The 24,387-nt window shown below is 41.0% G+C and overlaps 1 protein-coding gene across 2 annotated transcripts in view; it reads left to right on the forward strand.

The window, feature by feature from the left end:
- LOC138402409 (uncharacterized) overlaps nucleotides 1-24,387 on the forward strand; it is a 107,594-nt gene extending 83,207 nt beyond the window's left edge. For both annotated transcript variants that reach the window (XM_069498827.1, XM_069498828.1), the window contains one exon: nucleotides 24,344-24,387. In XM_069498827.1, the coding sequence (XP_069354928.1) occupies nucleotides 24,344-24,347 (4 nt within the window). In that variant the 3' untranslated portion in view covers nucleotides 24,348-24,387. The remainder of the gene's footprint in view (nucleotides 1-24,343) is intronic.

Consider the following 24,387-nt stretch of genomic DNA (forward strand, 5'->3'; position numbering starts at 1 on the left):
GCGCGGCAACTTGTCGTCTACAACGACGACGAGGTCTCCTTGCTGGAGTTGTCGTAAGCTTTGAGCGGCACTGCCGCGCGGGACTAACGTTGGTAAATACTCACGTATCCAACGCCTCCAGAACTCGTCTGCTAGCGCCTGAGCTGCTCGCCAAGTCCTCTTGTCTGCTTGCTGACATGGGCCCACTACGGGTAACCTTGATGACGATCCAATGAGGAAATGGTTCGGAGTCAATGCCTCTGGGTCTTTATGACTTACCGACACATGTGTTAGGGGACGAGCATTCACTGAATACTCGGCTTCCACCAGCAGAGTCTGCAGTGTCTCCTCCTTTGGAGACTTCTCGTTCAAGGTGGCACTTAGGGCTGTTTTCACCGAGCGCACCAGTCTCTCCCATGCTCCTCCTTGGTTTGGGGTACCTGGTGTTATAAATTTCCATGATATCATCTTACCTAGGCAGAACTCCCTGAGTGGCTCTGCCCACTCCTCGACAGCGGCTCTCAACTCGACGTCAGCCCCTTTAAAGTTCGTCGCGTTATCTGAAAATATAATGGAAGGCCAACCTCGCCTCCCTCCCATGCGGCGTAGGGCCTGGATTGCAGAATCCGTGGACAGGCTGTACACCAACTCCAGATGTACTGCTCGAGTTGTTAGACATGTGAAAAGAGCGCACCACCTTTTTTCGTGGCGCCTGCCGATCGTGATGCTCATTGGCCCGAAGTAGTCTACCCCTACGTTCTGAAATGGTCGGCTAAACGGCGCCAATCTTGCTGCTGGCAGGTCACCAAACGTTGGTACTTGAGGAGCGGCTTTTCTTATTCTGCATTGTTGACAACTGTGGGCGACTGCTCGTACGGAAGGTCGTAGCTGTAAGATCCAATAACGTTGCCTTAGATCGTTCACGACTCTTTCATTGCCTGCGTGGCCTGCAGCCTCGTGTTCCTTTTGGATCAGCATTCGTGTGAGCTGATGCCGTCCGTCTAAAATGATCGGCTGCTTTTGATCTTGTGTTACCGGTGCGGCGTTAATCCGCCCGCGCAACCTTAGCAGTCGATCTGACCCATACTCTGGGTCCAGTTTATATAGGCGGCTGGAACGGGGTATCTTCTCCCCCCGTTTCAGCAGCTGTATCTCAGAGGCGAAGCTGTCTACTTGGGCTCTTTCCAGCCATAGCTTTTCCGCCATTTGAAGATCACGTACCTCTAGTTGTTTGCTCATCTTTCTCCATTTTGCTGCAATGTAGATTACTCGTGCCGTAGCTCCTATCAGCACGTTCCATTTGCTAATCCGGTTAATATCCGGCATAGCGTCCCAATGTAGCGGTCTTGACTGGCTTACATGATACACGAGGACTTCCTCCTCGGGCTCCCTCTGCTCAGGGGTTGGTTCTTTCGGCCACTCGGATGATGGCTGCTGTAGAAACTGCGGTCCCTCCAGCCATTCCGATCTGGGCCCCGCTGCGTACTCTGAACGCGTCGCGTCGTCCGCTGGGTTGCTTTTCGTTGGCACCCAACGCCATTGTTCTGGTTTAGTCAGTTCGGCTATCTCTCCTAGCCGATGTGCTACAAATGGTGTATAACGTTTAGCATTGGTTCTCACCCATATGAGGACTGTTCTGGAATCCGACCAGAATGTGGTACTGGCTGCCTCCCAGCGATGTCCACTTTTCACTGCCTCTGCAAGTCGTGCACCGATAACAGCTGCTTGTAATTCCATCCGGGGAATACTCATACCTCTTAGTGGTGCTACCTTGGCTTTTGCCGATGCCAGCCGTACGATCACGGCGTCCTCTGGTCCTTCTATCTGCCAATATGCCACGGCTGCATATGCCAGCTCGCTGGCATCGCAGAATATGTGAAGATGTCGCTTCTGGCCCTCCTTGTGCTTATCGTAGCATCGTGGCAACCGCAGCTGTTCAATGTTGTGTAGACCTTGCATCCATGTGACGAACTCACCTGCTTGTTCCTTTGGGATAGGCTCGTCCCATCCGATGTCCAGACGCCAGAGTGACTGTAGCATAATCTTTGCTACTATAGTATACGGACTCAAGAACCCGAGCGGGTCGTAGATTGACATGACCGCGCTTAGCGTTTCCCGTTTCGAAGGAGCTCTTACCGTTTCCTTAACCTCCTTCGGCACTCTTGGCATCCTTGTGTTAAAACCCAGTTCATCCTGCTGGGCATCCCAGACAAGCCCTAACGTTCGCTCCTCGCTTTCTTTTCCTATCATTAGTTGAGTATGCGCTCGCGATCGCAACTCAACCGGAAAGCTATTTAATATACCTTGTTCATTGGAGCTCCAATCTCGCAGAATGAAGCTGGCTTGTTGGTGCACGTAGTCCACCTCCTGCACCGCTTTTATGGCTTCCTCCTTACTCGGGAAGCTATCTACGAAGTCGTCCATGTAATGACTTGTAGTTATGGCGGCGAATGCTGCAGGATGTGTCTCTCTGAACTCCTCAGCGTTCAGGTTGCGGACACTGTGTGCTAAAAATGGGGAACATGTAGCCCCGAATATTAAAGATGTCATCTTATACCTTTTCGGCGGCTCACTTCTATTGTTACCCCTCCATAAAAACATCTGAGATGGCTGATCTTCAGACCTCACCTTGATCTGTAAGAACATCTCTTGAATGTCTGCCGTTACTGCTACAGGCTCTTCCCGGAATCTGTACAATATTCCTGGCAGGGACTGTAGGAGGTCCGGTCCTTCCAGTAACATGTCATTCAAGCTTACTCCCTGGCTGCATGCGGCGGCGTCAAACACTAACCTGAGTTTTCCTGGTTTGTTAGGGTTTCTAACTCCAAAGTGAGGTAGAAACCAGGCGTTACACTCTTCTTCTTCGGTGCCGCTACATTCCGTCGCATATCCCTTCTGCAGCAGGTTTCCCACTTGTTCCATGTAGCCTTCTCCGAACGCTGCATCGCGGTCCATTTTCTTTTCAATGCCTTTCAAGCGCTTAAAGGCATTGAAAAAGCTGGGTGGCATCCTTACCTTGTTTGATCGCCACGTTAGTCCAACTTCGAATCTTGGTCCATTTCGTCGGGCTGTAACCTTAAACAACTCGACGGCCCGTTCGTTTTCCGGCTTTTCCTTCTTGGCCAAGCTCACTCCCAACGCATCTAAGTCGAAGTGGCTTTTCACTAAGCCATGAAGCGCTTCATCCTCGCTGTTCTGACTACGGTGATGAAGATGATGAACCGCCTCTCTCGGTTCATCCTTTGCACCCGGGTTGGGTCCCATAATTACCCACCCGAGGCTCGTGAGGCAAGCTTTAGGTGCCTCTCTACTTCCTTCACGTAATGTCCTTGTGACAATTAAGTGCCCGTTATCGGCACCAATCAAGATCCTTGGAACGGCCCCGTAATAACACACATCGCTTACCTTTAAGCCTTTCAGATGCGGATATCCCAGAACACACGCTGGAACTGCCTGGCTCTGCAGTTCAAGCTTTGGGACCGTCCGTGCGGTTATCTCATCAAACTGCGACCCAGATCTTGATTTTATCAGTAGTCCCACTGTTTGGCTGCTGATTTCATCACTTACCGCATTGATCCCATGGAGTTTGAGCTTTCTCGTCGGCCCTTCTGCACCTACGACGGCCGCCACTTTCCCGTCTACCAAGGTTATGGTTGATCCCTCATCCAATAGAGCATACGTATCCAACGTTCCCTTGGGACCTCTAATGGTGACGGGGCATATCTTCAGTAGCACCGTGCTTTGACTTGCCATTGTGTTCATCACTGAAGCTGTGGCGGCTCCCCCGACGGCCCTTGTATTTTTGTGCAGAAGGTGGTGATGGGGTTGTTGACACCCATTAACCCCACACCTACTGGCCTTGCATCCCTCGCGACGGTGGTTAGCTCGTAGGCACTGAAAGCATACCTGCGCTTCCCTTGCAAACTTCCATCGATCACCTATGTCCTTAGTTATAAGTCGGGGACAAGTCGGTAAGTGGTGCTCCCCTCCACATGCGACACACGACGGCTTAGCGGGATGCTGCTTAGCCGTGGCCTTGGCAGCGAAGTATACCCTCTTTGTCGCGGATGCGCCTCTTCCTCGCGATGTATACCTCGCTCCCCTACTAAACGTCTCCGATGAGTGACTATTCGTGTTGAAGTTATAAGCTAAATGCTTCATTCTTTGTTCGGCGTCCAATTCAATGAACCTGGTCAGCACTAAGATCTCTGGTTCACCTATACCGCCGTACTCATGCGCATATGGTGCAAACCTGCTTCTGGTAATCTCGTCTAGCTTGTTGAGAACCTCCACTACCAGTTGGGGGTTAAACAGATGTTCCCGCCGAATATCCGCCTCCCGGAGTGCAGCTATTATGTTCGTCAGCGCAATGGAGAAGTCCTCCAACTCCATGGCTGTTGTTGGTGCTTTAAGTTTGCGAATTTTTACCACTGCCTGTCTGGCGATCGCGTCGGGTCTGCCAAAAGTCGAATCTAACGACCTCATAATGCGCTCAGGATCTGGATCTCTAGAATTCAACAAACTTGATACAGCATCCCGAGCCTTACCTTGTAAGCTGTTTCTTAATCTCGTAACGTTTTCTATTGCTGAGAACTTGAAGTGTTCGGTGCTATGCATCATCGCGATTTTGAAGCCATTCCATTCGTTTGCTTCACCAGAGAACTTGGGTAATTCCGTCAACTCACGGAGTAGCGGCCTTCTGTTCGCTACCTTGTTTATTGAAGCAGCTAACCGATCAATATCGGTCTTCGGCTGCTCCTCGGCCGGTGCCGGGTGTGGGGAACACGTGGGCAGGATCCTTGGCTGATCCCACTCCACTTTCCTGTCCGGTTTTGTCCTAACCGGCAGGTGCACTGCTGTACGCGTCTCGTGTCGCCGAGAAACCTCAACGTTGGCAGGCGATGCCACTGCTCCCACTTCAGGCGGTGCTCCTTGACGCTGCTCTGTTTGATTTAGCCATTCTTGTACGCGCCTTAGCACCGGTGCTGTCGGCGCCGCCTCCGTGTTGGGCCCGTCCCCAGCAGCGTCTTCTCCATTGAATGTAGATACACGACGAGCCAGTCGTTTACGTAATAATTCTATTTCGTACCTTTTTTCAATCTCCAATCGTCCTTCTTCAAAAGCCCAATCGGCTTCCTGTTTACTCATTGCAGTTGCCTCAGACTGCAGTGATGCCGGCGGCGTTGAAAGGGGGGGTTGCCTTATCCCCTCCCGAAGTGGTTCCAAGTTTTCGGTCTCAGTAATACGTACCCCTTCCTTCGTAGCTCGCTGACATGGTTTCTTCATCACGGCGGTCTGTTCTGGAGCTGGCAACCTGCTAACGGAAGGTAAATCTAATCTTTGCTTACCCAGTCCTGTAGGTGCCGTAGTCTGTCCACCCTCAGTGGACGGCTCATCTTCTGGCCTCGTTCTTTGCTCCATAGTTCCAGAAATGGTTGGTGCGTCCTCAGTACGCATCTCATCCATTTCGTGCCCAGGCCCCTTCTCTTCTCCGGCTTGACCGCGCGTGACGACCATTCTATCCTGAAAATAAACACGTGAAACAAAACTATCCTTTTTGTGTCCAGAGATCCGGTTCGAAGGACCATATGATGTTCCGTATGGTTAGATAGGAACTAGTAAAAAAATCTAGAGGTGCTCAACTCAATTTGAGCTTTACGCACTGCCAGTTCAGACTGAACTACAGGAGTAATCGCTACTTAAGGTTTTAAAAGGATAGTAGTTTTCACGGGTTTACACACGAGACTAATCTCGAATCAAACATCATTCTTAAGAACACAATACGTATTTATTATAAAAAAAATAAAAATCAGTCACACGTATGACAACTGACAAAACACTGTCCGTTAGACAAATGAACATAAGACACAATTATATTATATAAATAAGTGACACAACTTATTATATCAATTTATAAATGACAACATTATGAATAAATTACACAAAAACACAATAGTATTACTAAATGGCAGGGTAATACAGTTTTAAAATTATAAACAAAGTATAGGTACACGAGTTATCTTAATAATTATATACAACACACATACGTTAGAAATGATCACTTACTATTAAGTTATCATATAAGCAAGTTCGTATAATTTTCATAACTGAATAGTTGTAAGCTTTCAGATTATGAATACGGACATTAATACAACCTAAAGTAGTTGGATCTCATAGGACACGATCGTACAATTAAACTTTAGACCTAATAGTTGTAAGTTATTAAGTCATATAAAAAACCTACCTGGTTTAACAAAGACTAAATAGTAAACATCGGTTATGTACGACACGATTATCGTTCACTCGAATGTTAACACTCAGTTTAAACGACGACTGAACGAAAAAGGTTGGGAACCGACGCTTATTATTCACTCGAAATGGTAACAGGCTTGATATAAATGTTGACCGACAGTCGATACATAAAAAAAAACATAGAACACTGTTCCACCGCATCAGCCGGTCTGAATACGGAATCTTAGAGCCTATACTGCTAACACAAGGCCTGTGCCGCAGCCTTCTTTACAACGTTTCACTTTTAATTTAATTAACTCGACTGTCGCTACACTTTTATAAACACACTGCCTGTGGAATAAAGTATGATTAGTTTATCAACTAAAAACCAATACACATAATGGTTAGTACATAAGGGTTAGCACATAAAGATTAGTACGTAAGCATTAGTTACACAATACTAAACATTAGCTAGAACAAATGCAAATAAAGGTTAGTACATAAAGGTTAACACATAATGGTTAATACATAATGGTTAATACATAAGCCATCACATTAAAGTTATATAGATATGTAGTACTTCTCACTACATGACTTCAAAATGGCCGACGGAAAAGTTCAATTCAAAATGGCCGCCGGAAAAGTTCATTTAAAATGGCCGTCGGAAAAATTTACTTGTAACTCACTAAGAGACACTGAACTTATTAACACTTGGGGGGCTATATGGTTTTTTAAAAACCTTTTGGTCGTAGCGGATACCTGAAGCACTCCACCCGTCGCTGTTGCGAACCCCTCACCACTGTTATCCTTAAGATAAGTGGCAGGTTCAACTCTCGACGTCGTTGCTGCTGTCCACCGTGTTCCGCCCGCTGTGGCCGAGGACCTTCCACGATGACCCTTAGGCCAGATGGTTGGTTGGCTGCTTGTGGTTGTATGGGCATGCGCCGTGCACCTGCACGCTGCTGCACTGTAGCTGACCGTGGGTGGTAAGGATCACGGCTCAGCTGTGAGATGGTTGCTATTGGAGGGCTATTACGGTGAGGAAAGATGCTGTAGATGTCAGCTGTTGCTTGCTATGCTACAACAAGAACAGGTACCGGCTGACTCGGTTCACTCACCCTTCGCAGTAGTTCAGCTGATCACAGCTGGGGTTTGATGACCTGGCTACCAGCTGACCATGTAAGGTCAATGACCTGGGCTACCAGCTGACCATTTAGGGTCAATGACCTGGGCTACCAGCTGACCGCAGCTGGTGTCACTTGCCTCGGTTTTGAAGAGAGGCCACTGACCAGCCTAAGCTGATCTTTACCTAGCTACTTAGCTATTTAGAAGAGGTACTTTCCCTATCACTGCCCTATTCTAGCACTTTCACTTGTATTACACTGAGACCGAAAACTTGAGAACGAATAATGCGTAAAAATCACGCCTTAATATTTACATATTTTGCCTTAGTAAGTACCTCCTCTAATGAGCCAATTAATTGTACTAACCAATTATGCATAGATTATGCGACGTTGTCGCTTTATTTCGACTCGCCCTTGGCACATTCCATGCATTTTCCGACACGAGGCATGCCTTCTCTTTCTGACAATTACTTACTTTCTCTCTCTACCGAGATACTGTCTCAGATTCGGCTGATCTCGTGTCGGTCCGTTGCTATGGTTACCGAGCGTCTCCCGCGCAGTTTAGCTTGTCCGTAACAATCACTATAAAAAAAGCTAGCTAGGCTATCCACTAGGCTCTAGTGGATAGCCTAGCTAGCTTTTTTCTAGCGCTTAGGACATCCAGCTCCTAATCGGAGATCGGAAGTTCGATCGAGTTTGTGCGTTTTAAGTAATTAAATATCACTTGCTTTGCTTTAACGGTGAAGGAAAACATCGTGAAGAAACCTGCATGCCTGAGAGTTATCCATAAGGTTCTCAAAGGTGTGTGAAGTCTGCAATCCATACTTGGCCAGCGTGGTAGACTATGGGCAAAAACCTTCTCACTGTGAGAGATCCGTGCTCTGTAGTGAGCCAGCAATGGGTTGATCATGATGATGATGATGATGACGATAGAAAAATAAGAAATATAAAGTACCTAGCTAGCAACCGCCAGTTCGCAAATTTTGAAAGATTTGACCTTATTCCTTGTCTACATTATGACGGAACTTCATTGCAAAATTTGAACTTTCTAGAATCAGGGGTTGGGGCTGGGCGTTGAGTCAGTCAGTAACTGAGCCAGGGCTATTTCTTCACTTGGTCGGTTTTACCTATAACTGACGTGTAAACGATTGAGTAAAAAGAAATAGACTTATGAACTTTGTTCGAGTAGGTACTTAGAGATGGCGCAGAATCGATATACTTACAATGTTATGAATAAGTAAGATGGATGAATTGTTTTTTGTAATCCATTATCCATATCACATTTCTTTATGTATAGAGGACAGATTTTCTTTCTAAAGGCCAAATTTTTCATATACCTACCTGATGATTCGTAGAGACTGGTGCAATGTAATAATGCGATATACCATGCAATGCAAGAATTTGCTGTAGGTACACACCTACCACATATTGCTGCCATGTAGCATGCGAGGTAACACACGCTGTAATAACTTAGTCTTGCACGGGACGAACATTAAAAATCATGATCCAGAATTCTCGGTTTGTGGGACAACACTAGATAGCGCAGTGTGAGGTAAAATTTACCTACGGTTTGACTGCACGATTCGTTACAGACCTAGAATAGTAGAGGGGGATTCCAACATCAATGGTTACAGACATGTGAATTATCTATAGGTACACTAGCTTATGCCCGCGACTTCGTCCGCGTGGACTTCACAAATTTCAAACCCCTATTTACCCCTCTTAGGAGTTGAATTTTCAAAAATCCTTTCTTAGCGGATGCCTACGTCATAATAGCTATCTGCATGCCAAATATCAGCCCGATCCGTCCTGTAGTTTGAAATGTGCGTTGATAGATCAGTCAGTCAGTCAGTCAGTCAGTCACTTTTTCCTTTTATATATTAAGATTTGATATTATGTGTAGAATGTTACATTTCACCAATTTATACCAATTACTTAATTTAGTTAAAAATATAAATTAGAACAAAATTGTATAAATAAGACTGACAGACTGACTGACTGACTGACTGATCTATCAACGCACAGCTCAAACATCTGGACGGATCGAGCTGAAATCTGGCATGCAGAATGTACTTATTGAGAAGTAGACATCCGCTAAGAAAGGATCTTTGAAAATTCAAACCCTAAGGGGTTAAAATAGGGCTTTGGTATAGTTCACGCGGACGAAGTCGCGGGGATAAGCTAGTAAAAATAAAAAGTCGTGGCAATTGAAAACTCGGTATGAAAATTTGCGAGCCTTAACTATTGTAGCGTTTGTGCACTGTTCGGCCGGTTCAACCCAAATCCAAGAAAACCCGCTCAGACAGCCTTGCATGAGCCTAGCTTCTAATCTTGAGTCTGTTCAATCGGTGATTTACCTATACCAATCAATTTGGTGGAGCGAAGACGACGATAGGAATGACTGTTCCGCCGCACTATTGGTTCGTAATTTAACCCATCAACTGCATGCCTAATATGCGCCCCAGGAGAAAATTTTGTCTACGTATTTTCTCGTGTTATTCATAGAGATAGCACGAGTAGGTAAATGCGTAGACAAAATTTTCTCGTGGGCGCATGTTAGGCGTGCTACTAACAACTACAAACGTATTTTCTCTGAATCTGATCAGACTATAAACCGCTGTTTGTTACCTGTCAAATATAGACGGAGCGCAGGATTGATACTTCCTCTGTCATGAATAAGTAAGATGGATGAATTGCTTTTTAAAATTCTGTGAAAGTAAAGGCATTGTAATTTTATTCTTGCAAAGGAAAGCGCATTTTCTGCTGAATACAGCAAAAATAGACATAAAAAAGTGCATGTTTTCAAAAACCGCAAAAATGGCGCATGAGAGCTCATTTCGTACGGACTATATTGTGTTTTTCTGTGAAGAAATTCTCTGAAAATCCAGAGCCTAACTCTGGGTTTAGTACTGAGAAAAATAAACAACTTGGCGGTGTTTCACATCCGTGCCTCGGAGCGTCACGACAATCCATCGGTCCCGCGCCTGATCTCTCTCCGTTCCTGTTGGATTGCCGACCATAGAAATAGAAAGCCGACCGACGGAATAGAAAGTGCACTTGGGTTTGGCACACACTTGAAAACAATAACATCTGCCGCGCAGATGGCTAATGTCTGTGGAGATTGGCTGCCATGGCTGTAATTCAGTTGGGAGGATATTATTAAGGCTCGTCTTGTCGGGGGCACTGCCGTGCCTCCTGATAATGCATGTTCATAATATTATTGATACTATACAAAGAATAAAAGTAAAGAACTCTAAAAAAATATTCGTAGAATAAAAGTTACTATAAGTAGTACCTTACTACTTATGAGAGCGTAGGTGTACTTACTTACACGTAGAGGTATGAAACGTGCTATTTATTGGCTGTAATTGCATTGGGTACCTACTGATACCTATCTATTATAGACACCTACTGAAATAGGTAACTGTCGTAACTAAATTTCGATTGGCGATAAGTTTTTCCTTAATGGTGAAAGTCTCAATATTTGTTTTTCTTTTTGTAATATAAATATGTCTAGGTAACTAATCTATATAAATAAAAGGAAAAGCTGACTGACCATGGAGTAAAAATCTACTCCGCGTGACTGAGTAACTGGCTGACTGACTGACTGATCTATCAACGCACAGCTAAAACCACAGGACGGATCGGTTTGAAATTTGGCCTGCAGATAGCTATTATGACGTAGACATCCGCTAAGAAAGGATTTTTGAAAATTCAGTCCCAAAGGGTTTGGAATTTGTGTAGTCCACGTGGACAAAGAAGCGGGAATAAGCTAGTTAACTATTAAAAAAATCATAAAAACCTGATGAATCCGTATAAAATAGATTTAGGTAAGGGTTTTCGAATAATCATTTTTACATTAATGTGGAGATCGCCCCGATGCCGTATATGCCCCATATACGGTTATAAATGAATGAAATGTACTTCATTGTATTATGGTGGTTTTATGTATGTTATGACGTAATAACTTTACTCATTTGATCCGGCTCAGAAGGGATAAATCAGCGCGGCAATGTCTCTTAAGGGAATATCAAGATAGAAATGTTATATCTCAAATTGACTTAACTGGGAATTGAACGTGAATCCTCTTGCTTAGGTATATGTGCTGTATTTTTATTTTTTATGTATCATGAAAAAAACTTATACCTCTATCCATTACAAAAGGATTTTTTTCCGCAGTTATTTAGTTTTAAGCGTCCAGCCTACTCCCAGCAGTTTAGAGTTCTATGTTCCTCGTTCACTGAAGCATAAGCAACTATTTGTTGAATGCGTAAAAATGACTTCTCATGCGGCATTTTAACTTTTTGTGTCAAATTTCATGTCAAAAGTACGATTTTAGTTTTCATTTTAAAGGTGGTCCGTACTTTTGACATGCCAGTTGACCCGTAGAGTAAAAATGGCACGTGAGCATTTTGAACCTGTACAGTGTACGGACTACATTTGACTTTGACAATGAGATAATTAATCAGTATTGACACTCGACAGTGGATAACCCATGGATAACCGAACTCTGAAATAAGAACTCCTTATGACCATTAGCTCTAGAGCTGCATCGATGACGAACCCACGCAACCCACGCCACTCCTAGCTGTGAATTTATGACAGTTGACGATCTCCCTGGTGATAAGCGCTGTGGTCATAAATGGGAGCTTCTGTACTCGGTTCCCGACAGGGGCAATTTGCAAATTTATAATTTCTAAATTCTAGCTGGTCTGGTCTGGCGGGAGGCTACCTCCGTGGCTAGTTACCACTCATAGTTGTCTGTGTCACCACTTCACCAGCAAAGCTATGCCGCGCCGTGGAACCGCTTGCAATCATGCAACTGGATCTATTAGGGTTTGTCAAAATTGATATAAAATGTAGAATTAGAAATACTTATAAAAAGATTTTTAACTTAAAATTTTACAAGTGGTAGATTCAGTGACGATTTCAAAAATCGCCACGGAATTTAACACTGCTTCGGAGTACCTTTCCTACTGAGAGGAGAACCAACGAGAAATTCGATAAGCGAATATCGTAAGCGATACGGAAATGTTTACGAACCAGAAGAATAAATACTAGCTATCCCTGGTGTATAGCGTCAGTGTTTTGATCGACATAGGTAGCTACCAATTAATTATTCACACTGGATAATTAGGGTCAACATTTCGCTAGAATATTTAGATGTCATTTTCATTAAATACATAATTATTCACATAGGTTCAAATTGTTTGCTTTCATGTGACAGTGGAATTAGTAATTTCGACGAAAATAGTTTCGGTAAAGCGATGTCAGTCGCAACTCGCAAGGGAGTAGCTGTTATCAATAGAAATACCTAACAATAACAATGGTGCCCAATACCCCGAACAGCCATGTTATGCTAATAGATATTATTAACAGGGAAGGGCTTTTTACTTATGTATGCCATATTTGTGTTGAGGGAATTGTGGCCTAGTTTTGACGTGTACCAATTTTTCTGATTGTTAGCAATGTTGACCCAAGTCGGTTACTGGAAGGGTGACCGACTTTGAAAGTTCAAATTTGGAAAGTTTAAGCTTTAACTCACACCTTTATCATCACTAACATCTGATAATAAACTGTAAACACAAGGGTCGAAATCCGTTTTCTTGTCGAGTCATAGAAGAATCTGTGAACCAACCCCATTATCAACCAAGATGTCCATTATGTGATTAATGGAAAGGGGTCATGACTCTCAACAATGAGGAATATGACGCACGGAGCTGCCATATTATCTGATACATATTATGAAATATAATAAAAATGCGAAAAATATAATCGAATTTAACTGAAACATTATCAATCAAGATTGTTTAAGGCGCAAGGCATACCGGCAGAATCACCGAGTAGGGCAGTATCGAGGCACACGGTGTGCAGCATTCCCAGGCGCGCCTCCTCTGTGCTATGTTTTCAGTCAAAAAGCTGCATTTAGGTAGTTATAAAAAAGATTGATTCTACTGCACTCCGTTTGTTTGGGTAGGCCCCTAAGGATGTATTCCAAGGGATGTGTGTAAAACAAATCAATAGGTTCTTTAGATTTAATCTAAATAACAACGTCCCAACACACTGACTGACTCATTAATGCTTAACCCAAACCAAAGCTGAACCTTTTGAACGGTGGTTTCCTTATATAATTTAGATATGGAGACCGGATTTTTCCTAAAGAATAACTATTAATTAACTTAATTGGTAGATATTATAGACTTCATAATACAGAAGGTCCCTATTAAAATAATTGCTTTTAAAAGTTTTATAAATAAATAAATCGGTAGACATAGCGTGCTACAGGTTGAGAAAGTAGAAAACGATTTCGTTTTAGCTTACGCAATCTAAGTAAAAAGGTAACGGAATTTAAATTAACAAAGTTTTGCTGTTATCAAGGAAGTCACCGATCTTTTACAAGTAAGTAGGTACTAGAAAAAGATTCGTCGTTTTTGTTTTTACACTTTTTTATCTCCTTTACTTTGATTTAATGATGATTACGTAATATTTATTTAACAAGACCAGACATACATATTATTTTTTAAATATGTCTTTAATGAATTTTTATTAAACTAAAAAAAATCCTAATGTTAGCTATTATTTAATTATTTAAAAAAAACATTGCATGATAATTAATTGTTTTATCCGTTCTCGTAAGTGCTTGACGGCTTGCCTGACTGCACGTTCCTCGTCTAAGCATAAAAGAAACGCTGATCGGGGATTCCAGGCCCGCATCTCTAACTTTTTGGAGTTATGTGCATTTTAAGTAATCAAATATCACTTGATTTAACGGTGAACGAAAACATCGTGAGGAAACCTGCATGCCTGAGCGTACTCCATAATGTTTTCAAAGTTGTCTGAAGTCTGCCTATCCGCACTTGGCCAGCGTGGTAGAATAAGGCCAACCCCTTCTCATTCTCAGAGGAGACCCGTGCTCAGTATTGAGCCGGGCTATGGGTTGATGATGATGATGATGGTGAAACTTAGTAGTACCTACATGAAATATAAATTAACAGGTAGATTAATAGAGGATTAATAGAGGTAAAAGCTCAAGTTTAATTTTAGTTAAAAGGACTTAAACTATTAAGGTAAAATGGTTTCGTATACACATAAGGGTTTGATATTTCAATAGATAAGGTTGATTTCATTAAGGATAATGATGGAACTGTAATTAAAGGTAAATAACTGTGAAGTGAAGCACGAGCAACTAAAATTTCTCTGATTACAACAGTGTCGTTTTAAAGTGTAGTCCACTTAAAAAAACCTTCTTAAATTAATAGTTCTCAATTTCAAGAACACTAACCTATAATCATTATTTTAATTACTAGCTGATGCCCGCGACTTCGTTCGCGTGGATTTAGGTTTTAAAAATCCCGTGGGAACTCTTTGATTTTCCGGGATAAAAAGTAGCCTATGTCACTCTCCAGGTCTTAAACTATACCCATGCAAAAAATCACGTCGATCAGATTGTTGCTCCGTTGCGACGTGATTGAAGGACAAACCAACAAACCAAGAAACAAACACATTTTCGCATTTGTAATAAGGGTAGTGACTGTATTTAATACAAAAACAAATACTCTAGATGGGCAATGCTCATACAATTTTATTATATTTTAAAAAGTGAAGACAAAATATTCTTACGCTTGTGGGTGCGACATGGACTCATAGCGACTTAGATTACATAGATATAGGCATGATGTTTACTTATGCACTTTTTTACACCTATGAGCGTGCTACAAAAAATGGCGGCACGACTAGGATTGATCTAAGATAAGAAATTCTACAAAACGGAGACAAAGCTATTTTTACTTTTAACATTAAATATTTAAAACTAGCTTATGCTCGCGACTTCGTCCGCGTGGACTACAAAATTTCAAAACCCTATTTCACCCCCTTAGGAGTTGAATTTTCAAAAAAATTTTTTACAAAAAAAATAAAAACCGACTTCGTTACACAAACACTAAAAATTGAAAAATAATTTAATTTATTACCGAATATATTATGTATACAAGAGTTGATATAGTTCCATAATAATATTTTTAGTGCCGGTGCCAATTAGCTTTAGCAGCGCGAATCGTCTAGACTTCATATTTTTATGGGACTCCACAATGGCACCTCATTGGCACCGACCCCAAAAAATATTATTATGGAACTATATTAACTCTTGTATACATAATATATTCGGTAATAAATTAAATTATTTTTCAATTTTTAGTGTTTGTGTAACGAAGTCGGTTTTTATTTTTTTTGTAAAAAATTTTTATTTCACAATTTTTAGTGGCCCCATGGAATTATGCTATGACTGGTTAAAAGTCTACTGTTTACTAAGCTATTACACTGATCGCGAGCAATTTACTCTTATCCGTTGAGGAGTTCCAGTATCTATCTTCGAAGATGTTCATCAGATCTTCACCAAATTGAAATGGGACCAACTTTGAAGTATACCCTTTCAAACAAAAAAATAATTTTCAAAATCGGTCTAGGCGTTTTCGAGTTATCAGGGAACATACATATAAAAAAAAAAAAAAAAAGATTCCGACGAATTGAGAACCTCCTCCTTTTTTTGAAGTCGGTTAAAAATCCTTTCTTAGCGGATGCCTACGTCATAATAGCTATCTGCATGCCAAATTTCAGCCCGATCCGTCCAGTAGTTTGAGCTGTGCGTTGATAGATCAGTCAGTCATTCAGTCAGTCAGTCAGTCAGTCAGTCACCTTTTCCTTTTATATATTTAGATTGAGTTGTAATAGGTATATATGTGCCCGCGTTTCTATTTCACATTTACTGAGATAACAAGGAGGTATCGTGAGACCTTTCTAAATTAAAGGTACTCTCACCGACATCAACAATATTATTTTTATGAATAATAAAATATTCCCTTCAGAGACTCCGTTTGCAGGTAAAGTTCAACCCCATATCGTATTGAAATATACAACCCTCTCCCAGTACATGTGAAGAATACTTCTGTGCCTAATAAGAATAACCATTTTTCCACTTATTCAAATTGCACCCAGTTGCATCTTTGGAGACTTGATAGTCAGTTTTTGAATGATTTTTTTTTAATAATTTGCCAATTTTAGGCGACGATAGCTTAGCGGATAAGACCTCGACCTCCTAATACTTATGTGGGGTAGTACGGGGTTTGATCCCACGCGCACAGGCTCACACCCACCCTTTCAGAATACGGTATTTGACTATGTCAAAAATAAATTATTTCTCAGTGATTATTAAATAGAGCGTCTTCCAAAATACGTAAATTCCACATCCTTTGTTAGTTTTATGTGTGACAACCATTTTAAATTATCGATTAAACTAAAAAAAGCACGTCAAATGATTGTGACGTCACATACCGGCATTTCATAGAAATTCGCATACTAAGCGCCACAAGCGCGCGTTTTGACGTTTGATAAAAAGTTACTGATTTGACTAGTTGTCAAATACCGGATTACGTGGATTTAGGTTTTTAAAAATCCCGTGGGCACTCTTTGATCTTTCGGGACAAAAAGTAGCCCATGTCCTTACCTGGGATGTAAGCTTCCTCTGTACCCAAATTTCATCATAATCGGTTAAATTGTTGTGCCGTGAAAAGCTAGCAGACAGTCAGACAGATACACTTTATAATATTTATTATCGCATTTATAAAATTAATATAGATATGGATATACATTAACATTTAACGATAACTATTCAAGCTATCATATTTCGCAAGTCCGTTCATACTGAACGAACAAAAAAGTTCACGATACGTTAGTTTACTAGGCTCAAATTTTGTACAATCATTAATTACTCGTAGCTCAGTTACGAGTACTTTACTGTACCTAAATAAAGCTAAATGGTAGTCTATCTGATTCTGCATTTACCTACACCCAAATTACCGTCTAACTAAACATAAGCTCAGTGCAATTTTCGATGTAAAAGTTTCATAGATAACAACGGACGGGCTACGCTACGAACTTCAGAAAGGCTACTAAAACGTTGAACTAAAATAAAAGTTAATAGATTCGTTTCAGCATCCTTGCACAAGTTATGCAACCACATCTTGAGATAAGTGTTTAATTAAGCTTTAGCTTACAAGGTATGAAGGAATATTTTCTAAAGTAATTTTCTATTCTTTTTAAGGGTTCCGTAGCCGATTGGCAAAAAACGGAACCCTTATAGATTCGTCATGTCTGTCTGTCTGGATCTGGTATCTGTCACAGCCACTTTTTTCCGAAACTATAAGAGCTATACTGTCGAAACTTGGTAAGTAGATGTATTCTGTGAACCGCATTAAGATTTTTCACAAAAATAAAAAAACAATAAATTTTGGGGTTCCCCATACTCAGAACTGAAACTCAAAATTTTTTTTTTCATCAAACCGATTGATGATGATTTTGTAAATCATTCACTGTACAGAAAAATCTGAATTTTTGTAGAAAAGGAAAAGCTGACTGACTGACTGATTGACTGACTGACTGATTTATCAAGACACAGCTCAAACTTTTGGACGGATCAGGTTGAAATTTGGCATGCAGATAGCTATTATTACGTAGACATCCGCTAAGAAAGGATTTTTGAAAATCCAATCCATAAAGGGGTAGGTAAAACAGGCGCTTGAAAATTGTGTAGACCACGCGGACGGCATAAGCTAGTAGCAGATAAACTCATGTTTTATTTCATAACAAGAATAAAAACTAACGTTATTATTGGCCGTGAACGAAAGTGCTTTGAAACAATTTATCGATGGCTTGACAGTGTAGCCGGGTACTGAAATTGAAAAAGTCAATTTGTTAGAGCTGTCGCTTTACCATTCTGTGGTATAGGATTGCGTTGTTTCACATCTGTCATCGCTACGATATTACTAGAGTATGGATGAATTTCTGTTGTATTTTTACCCGTCTACCGAAGAATTATGACTTTGAGTTGTGGTCTGTTTTTTACCCGACTACGGCAAAAGCAAGGGTTATGATTTTGGCAGTTTATGTATGTAGGTATGTATGTATGTTTGTATCTATATGTGTTTCATTGTAGCGGCTAAACTACTGGGCTGATTTTGATGAATGAGGTGTCAATTGATTCGTTGTTATGATCCGGATGACATAGGCTACATTTTATACGAATAAAATCGATCTGACGGATGTTACATAAAAAAAATGAGTGGGGGTCTTTAAATTTTTTTTGCTATTGTATCGAGTGGGATGTCAAATGAAAGAGAAAAAAACAGTTCGTAAATATAAATATAGTAGCCTACTATTTAAATATACCAAGCAATAGAAACCGATTTTACTATATTATTTCAGCGTTTATTAAGACGTTCGTAGTCGGGTTTTAGTTTTCAACTGTATCTTGTTTTACAACAATAGCAAGCCGATGGGTTGTATGTTCATTGTTGCTACTTTTTAGGGTTCTGTAACCAGAAGTGCTAACGGAACCTTATTACTAAGCCTCCGCTGTCCAACAGTCTTACAAACATTTAAAAAATCAGTCAAGTGCGAGTCGGACTCGCCCACGAAGGGTTCCGTACCACCGTACATGATGTAACACTTTTAAAAAAAAAATCATGGCAGGCTTATTGAAATTTTTATTATTTGTTGTTATAGCGGCAATAGAAATACATATTTTGTCAAAATTTCAACTATCTACTTATTATACGGTCCATGAGATACGATTCGCTGACAGACAGACGGACAGACCGCAGAGGCTTAGTAATAGAGTCTCATTGGCACCCTTCGGGTACGGACCCCTAAAAAGTAACAAGTTGGTACCTATTATATTTTTAACTCGATCAACTCAGCGTCGTTGTATCTATAAGTACAAGAAATTGCATGAACGTGTCCAGACGAATTATAGCCATTGCGACATTATTTATAGTTGGTCGTAGGCCCAACTTTGGGTAGTATTATTAATAATAACTGAACAGTTGTTTGATAATATTTGTTCTTGAAAGTAATTTGTAAGCCATTCGAAGTAAGTGCTGTTTGCTGTTCATGTAAATTATAGTCACTAATGGAACAATAAGAGCTATTTGGTAATGAAACCTAATGACGGTATTTTAGTGTGACTATCCGTTAGAAGAAGATAGCAGATTTGTAGAGCGTTGTCTCTTTCGTTGAGACCGAAAAAACGTCATATAGATGTGAGTAACAGAGACAACGCTCTACAAAGCCGAAATGTCATTCTTAAGGCCGATGTACATTACTTTCTGCCGGGTACTGTACGCGCAGATCGCATAAAGGTTCGTACGCACCTGAGCGGCGCGGCGCGGCGCTTCAGTGAGCTTCACGTCGCGGCACAGAGCTTCAAAATATCATTTCTATCATTTTGTATGGCGCATATCGCACTAGAGCGGCGCGGCGCGGCGCTTCACCGCGCGTTGCCGCGCGGCACGGCTGGAGAGAATATTTTGAAGCGCACCGAAGCGACGCGCAGTGCAGTGACGCTAGTGCGACATACCCAGCGGCGCGGCGCGGCGCTTCAGTATGCGTACGTCGCTCGAATAAGATACACGCGCATCTTGTTAGGTATTTAAAGTACAGACAAGAATCGGCAAGATAGACCTCAAAATAAATAACGTAGGTTTAATTTTTGACACATGACGTGTTCCTCATGCTCTTAGAAGTATATCCTCAAAGGTCCCAACCCCTAGGATGTCGGCTTCCCCCCTTCCCAGTGTCTAAATGTATAAATGTCTCTCCGAGCGTTATGAGAAAACATCAATGGTAAAAATAATCCTGATTAAATAACTATAATATATTATGTACATATTATACCTACCTACTTCATCTAGGTAGAATTAATAGTTTCGGAAATATGCCTACCTATTGTTGTACTTGTGTTTATATTATACTAGCTTATGCCCGCGACGTCGTCCGCGTGGACTACACAAATCTCGAACCTCTATTTTACCCCCTTAGGGGTTGAATTTTCATAAATCCCTTTTTAGCGGATGTCTACGTCATATTAGCTAGTTAGCTAGCCAGCATGCCAAATTTCAGCCCGATCCGTCAAGTAGTTTGAGCTGTGCGTTGATAGATCAGTCAGTCAGTCACCTTTTTCTTTTATATAGGTATTTAGATATAATATGTACCTGTGTTTACCTGCCTATTTTATATATTCTATTGCACATAAAACAAAGACATTTTGCGAAAATGCTTTTTTTAATGTAATTTCCACAGAACCTAAGGGACTAGCTGATGCCCGCCACTTCGTTCGCGTAGATGTAGGTTTTTTAAAAATCCCGTGGAAACTTTTTGATTTTCGGGATAAAACTAGCCTATGTGTAGGTACACATAGGCTACTTTTATCCTACAGGGTATAATCTATCTCAGATATATAGGTACTAGTAGGTAATTCCCGGAAATGTGCTCACCTATAGAAAAATCTAAATCCACGCGGACGAAGTCGCAGGCATCATCTAGTTGCATTTTTTTTTAGATTTTTAATCCCGTGTGAACTCTTTGATTTTCCGGGATAAAAAGTTGCCTACCTCTGTCAATTCCCGGAATGCAAGCTACCTCTGGTCCAAACTTCATATAAATGGGCCTTTAACAATCCTGTGGAAATTCTTTCATTTTCCAGGATAAAAAGTAGCCTGTCCTTCCCCGGGATGTAATTCAACTTTGTACCAAATTTCATCAAATTCGGTTAAGCTGTTGAGCCGTGAAAAGCTAGTAGATAGACAGACAAATACACTTTTGCGTTGATAATAATATAAGTATGGATATGCATAAATATTTTTTTATAATTTCCATAAAAACTATCATCATCATCATCATCATCAACCGATAGATATGTCCACTGCTGGACATAGGTTTCTTGTAGGATTATATTACCGACCTGTGTGGTATACCTATTGTTTCTAATGTAATTTCCACAAAAACTATTAGGCAATAGCATAAAGAATTTTGTCTTCGACATTCTGAAGTAAATGTGAAATGGTACAGAGTCATTAAGAAGGCGAGGAAACAAAATGTGATATCCTTCTTGATATCGTGACTTTGGTATGTCAGCAATCCATTTCTTCTTCTTTTTTAGGGTTCCGTACCTCAAAAGGAAAAACGGAACTCTTATAGGATCACTTTGTTGTCTGTCTGTCTGTCTGTCTGTCTGTCTGTCTGTCTGTCTGTCTGTCTGTCTGTCTGTCTGTCTGTCTGTCTGTCCGTCTGTCTGTCAAGAAACCTACAGGGTACTTCCCGTTGACCTAGAATCATGAAATTTGGCAGGTAGGTAGATCTTATAGCTGACATTTGGGGAAAAATCTGAAAACCGTGAATTTAGGGTTAGATCACACAAAAAAAATTAAATTGTGGTCATGAACTAATAATTAGTATTTTCAACTTTCGAAGTGAGTGACTATACCAAGTGGGGTATCATATGAAAGGTCTTCACCTGTACATTTTAAAACAGATTTTTATTATTTTTATGCATCATAGTTTTTGAATTCTCGAAATCATACGACTGTAGTACGGAACCCTCATTGCGCGAGCCTGACTCGCACTTGGCCGGTTTTTTCTCTTCGATAATTCGTTCTTCTTCTGCACAACAAAGAAATAATAATCAAATCCTCTTCACTGTCGCTCATCTTGCGACGTTGTTGCTCGTACGGAACGGAAAAAGTGACGCGCAAGTGACGCGAGCTGCCGCGTACTGAAGTTGTAGTGCGGTAGGCACCGTCGAGCGGCCTGAGGTGAAGCGTTCTGCAGTCGGACTGAAGCGCCGCGCCGCGCCGCTCAGGTGCGTACGAACCTTAAATGTGTGTCGGACAAGCATGGCGGGCGGGGGATCAATAACTGTATCATGAATAATTAAGCTGGATAATCCACTTTTTATACGAACCTCGCTATCATTTTGATTAGGTAAGCAGATACTTTAGAATGTTGAGACCAAAAGCACAGTTTTTTTTAAATGTATATATTACAATAAAACTTAAAGCTAGCCTTATCTTATTACTATAAAAATCATGCCCGCATGGAATTGTGCCAAAAATATTAGCTGTATTTCCGCGCTGGACAGCCAGGCTGATCCGTTGCGCATAAAACGAGCCAGCCCTTCTGTCACCAGATGAGCCTATTTATCGCGGTGAAATGTCTCGTAATTTTTTTAGCACTAAGACTCCATGGCCCCAGGGGCAAACGGAGCAAAAATGTTACTCTCGATAAGTGAGGCATAATTGTGCCGCTTGCCGTTTTCAGCTATTTCTGCTGCGGCTCCCGGTCTTGATGCTGTCTCCCTGATATGACACGGGGCCAATGTGTCAATGCCTATTAGATTAAATAGAGTTTCAGTTATTAGCAGAAAATCAGCACTTATTTAATTAAATTTTACGTAAATAACGACGTAGAGTTTACCATATTATAGACATTATTTTGAAGCTTTACTCAGTTCAGGCGGAAAAGGGAGGAAAAGTTAAGCTATGAATACGATCCTATTGAAGGGTTTCATACCCAACCTATTGCTATAGAAAGGCAGGCTAGTATTAATTACTCAAATAATAATTAGTTTAAGATTCATTAAAAGTATATTTCAACTCTTTAAATTATGCCTATAGTAAATTGTCTTTCTTGTTAATTAAAATTCGTATTTCAGAACTGAGCTATGATAAATTTTTGAAATCGCGGTCGGGTCGAATTAACGCCCGGCACAAGCCTTTGATTCAGCCGCCTCGTTTTCCTTTAATTCATTTAATCTTGGAGTTCAACAAAGTTCTACAAAATGAAATGTTAATGACTGGGTCTCTTTGATATTATGGCTTCTTAGGATGTCATTTGGAATTGGATGGTTAAAAACTGCCGCATCGTGTCGTATTTATATGATGGTACTCAATAGTGCTGGTCAAATATACAGTACGCGGCCGAAAGTGATGAACATCGGCCTTTAGAATGACATTTCTTCTTTGTAGAGCGTTGTCTCTGTTACTCATACCCATATGACGTTTTGTCAGCCTCAACGATCGAGACGGTGCTCTATAAATCTGCTATCTCCTTCTAAAGATCGATGTTCATCACTTTTGGCCCCGTACTGTATATTATTCTCTTGATTGCAATCTAACGTGGTGGTAGGTGAAGATGCAGTCTAAAATAGAAGCAGGCTAACTTGGAAAGGATAGGCCAGTATTATCAAGCATTAGCATTAGCATCGTTCAACGCGCTTTTGGACAATAATGCTCAATGGGACCCATTTAATGATGGGTCTATAATACTGGTTCGGGAGTTACTGAAGTACGCTGAGAGCATTACATGAATATGTCATTCAATGTTCTCAGCGTACATATTCAAAATCCTTTGATTTTTTATCGTTTTGTATTTTATGTCTTTTTTCTTGTACCTTTATTTGTATTTAAATTTATTATTAATTATCTAGTTAGTGTAAGTGGCACTGCCGTTCTAATAAGATATAAAATAAAATAAATAAAATAAAATCAAACCTCTTATCGGTTTCTACATAACATTGTACCAGAAAGTTAAATCGCTTGTGTAACACTTATTATACTAATATACCCTACTGACATGGCTTTGCCTGTGATAACCTGGTACAACCAAAGCCTCATATCAGACCAGGCTAGTGTATCATAATTACTCTGAGTCACCATAATATTATTACACTTATACGATCATCACTGGTGCACGTTTAAATGTTGTATAGAAGCAGGCGTTACTTTGCGGAAGTCCATGATATATAATGAACCAAAAGCTTAATTTGCTGTAATCCGCTGAAACAGGTCGAATCTGTATGATGCATCATGCAGTATGCGAAATGCACCGCCCGCCCAATGCTAACCATGCAGGAAAAGCAGCCACTCGGCAAGCAATACGCACCACCACCACGCAGCACCACACAAATCACAAAACACACTAAGGTCTACATCTGCTCCTGGTAGGAGAAGTAATTTAGTTTAATATTGCACGTATTCGTTTACGGTAAGAACGTCCTTTGCGACGGGCAACATAATATGTATCGTCGCTTTGTTGGAACTTGGAAGCGACTTGTTTTGTTACCTTTTAGTTCAGAAATTGCAAAAAAAGGTTGTAGATCGTTAATTTATTTTTTGTTTCAGGTAAAAGACTATCAGTGAGGTGATGAAGCAGAAGACGATTAGGT

Source organism: Maniola hyperantus, chromosome 5 (genome assembly GCF_902806685.2).
Source record: "Maniola hyperantus chromosome 5, iAphHyp1.2, whole genome shotgun sequence".
Taxonomy (NCBI): Eukaryota; Metazoa; Arthropoda; class Insecta; order Lepidoptera; family Nymphalidae; genus Maniola; species Maniola hyperantus.